We start from the raw sequence: 2,626 nt of genomic DNA, 5'->3' as shown, positions 1-2,626 counted from the left end.
TTATCAAACATTTCGAAACGACCGAAACTAAAAGATTCAGAACTAACAACTAAAATTCACAAAAAAATCCTTTAGATTTAAAAAAAAATACAATTGACGATAATCTTACATAGTATCATGTCAGTGTTTTATATGTAACAAAAATAAAACTATTTAACAATTTATCAATTTTGTCAACATAGTAAATCTTTAGAAGGCTACTTTAACCTTTTTATTATCTTTCAAATGATTTTTGTTTTTTCACGAATCAAACCACTGAAAAAATTGATCATGCATTGGACAATCAAATCAGGAGTTAAGGGGTAATGAATCAATGACAAACCTTAAGGAATATTCTGCTGCAGACTTTCACGTTCAAAGAAATAATAGCAGGACGGAAGCTCCAAAACAAATCATTGATAAGAAGCACACACAACTCTTCAGTTTCTTCAGCTACCGATAACCTCAATTCTTTGATCCTTGGCAGAGGGACTTGAACATTTTGTAGTACATCTTCATTGAACACCATCTGCTCATCCAAAATACAATTCCAACACAAATGACATCAAAGTTCCCATGTAAAGTTTTATTTTAGCAACTAAAACATAATTTGGTAATGTACACTTACAGATGAACCATTCAGGATTCCAAGATACAAGGATACCATAACATTTCTTGGTGCTATGTTCTGGAAAAATGCCCTAAGCCTTTTCAAATCCATACGAGATTCTATTGGGAAGACAAAATCAAAATCCACCTGATTTGAACAATTCACAAAAGATATAGCTGCTGGCATGTGGCTGGATTGTCCAGAATATCTACATGACTCTAAATTCGGCGCATCGATCTTAGCTTCCTTCAACTCAACGCAAGCCTTGAAGGACAAAACCTTGAGGCGAGAACTGGAGATCATTAGGCTCTCAGATGTAACACAACCACTTAATTCCAACCTCTCAAGGAAAGGAAACTTGTCAAAAAGTTCACGCAACCATTGGTTAGAGACAAAAACAGAACTCACAACCCCTAAAAGAAACACCTTCAAATTTCTGCACTTGTCTATACTGATATCACAAGGGAACTCAAATTCGTCATTACCAAGATGAAGATACTCTAGACTCGGCACATCAACATGAATTTCACGAAATCCAGAAAACTTAGCAGACTTTAGCTTAGGCAAATCATGTACTTTTACATTTTCCAACCCAACACAATTCTCCAATATTAATTCCTCAATCATAGGACAACCAGAAATGATATCTTCAAGCGCTTGTTCATGTCCCAAATAAACATAAACTAAGGACAATATCCGCAACATAGGGAACCTAATTCTGTGATTTACAATCAATTTGTCTGCTCTAATCTTCCCTAACAACACTAATTCAGTTAATGACTTGGCTTTCAGTACATCTGGTGGCAAGTAGTAATAATTGATAGAAGTTCATATCTAATATGTGATAGAGATGTATTTGTATTGAAATTTGTGAAGATTAGGTTCAAAAATAAAAAATATATGAAGATTGTGTTAGAATTTGTGAAGGTTAGGATGAGAAGTTAGAAATATATGAGGATTTCAATGGCAATATAATAGCGGGAAATATGTGCGAGAAAATGAAAAAAATTTTGTAAGCATAAGCCATCTTTGAAAAGCTCCCTCCTAGGTGCTTTCAAAAGCACCCCTAACTTTTAAAAGCCGCACAAGCACTTGAGCTTTTTTAATTTACCAAACGCAAAATGACGTGCTTGTGCACCTCCTGAAAAAGCTTTACCAAACCTAGCCTTCACCCAGTAGAAACCTGATTTTAGTGTGGCCCGAAAATAATGTGATTTTACTGGGACTAGGATCGGTTAAGAATATTAAAAATAGACTCAATCATTATTTAAGGTCGGATTCGGGTCAAGGTAAATCCGGTTTCACTCGACCCATGTTCATCCCAGTAGAATTAATCACAACTTAAAATAGTATTTTTATATTTAACAATAAAAAATAGATTAAGTTATATTACCAATAAAATTTATTATTTTTTATTAATATTTGACTAATTCTAAATTCTAAATTCTAAATCTTAAATCTTAAATCCTAATAACAAAAAAAATAAAATATTAGTTTATATTAATAAATGATTACTCCCCTAATATTTCTCTAAAAGCTAATTATAAAATAGGGTATTATTTTTGAATTGCCAACCACAACATTAAATTCGAAACAAGTAAGATTAATACTAGCGAAAGACATATTTGCCAATGCCACAGAAGATTTAGATTCTTGATAAGTAAAAGTAATCAAACTCGGAGCATTAATCTACGTATTCTCCAAATTAGAACACCAAGCAACCTTTAAAACTTTAAGCTGCACCACTGAAAAGATGCATTTCTCTAGATATAACGCAATTTCGTTAATTTCAGTTTCTCAAGGCCATAAAATGTATGGAAAAGTTCAAGAAACCACATGCTTGTGAGAATCAAATTGTTTGGATATTGAAAGCTTAGATATTTTACATTTGAACACGTACATGTGTTCCTATTAGAGGTTCTATTGTTAAGAGTAATTCACCAAGTAAAAAAAAAATATAAAATGAGAAGATATATAATCTAATTTAATTTGAAGGCATCAACTTAGTAAGTCTCTCGTCTTATTAGAGTGTTAGGG

The 2,626-nt window shown here is 32.4% G+C and overlaps 1 protein-coding gene across 1 annotated transcript in view; it reads right to left on the bottom strand.

Annotated features, from left to right (window-relative positions):
* Positions 1–529, bottom strand: part of LOC107614744 — a 3,369-nt gene extending 2,840 nt beyond the window's left edge. Inside the window, exon 1 of the mRNA XM_021112145.1 lies at positions 323–529. Coding sequence (XP_020967804.1) covers positions 323–508 — 186 coding nt within the window. The 5' untranslated portion in view covers positions 509–529. The remainder of the gene's footprint in view (positions 1–322) is intronic.

The sequence above is a fragment of the Arachis ipaensis genome, chromosome B09 (assembly GCF_000816755.2).
Source record: "Arachis ipaensis cultivar K30076 chromosome B09, Araip1.1, whole genome shotgun sequence".
NCBI classification, from domain to species: domain Eukaryota; kingdom Viridiplantae; phylum Streptophyta; class Magnoliopsida; order Fabales; family Fabaceae; genus Arachis; species Arachis ipaensis.
The sequence above is the reverse complement of the archived record's forward strand: the minus strand, read 5'-3'. Positions and strand labels throughout refer to the sequence as shown.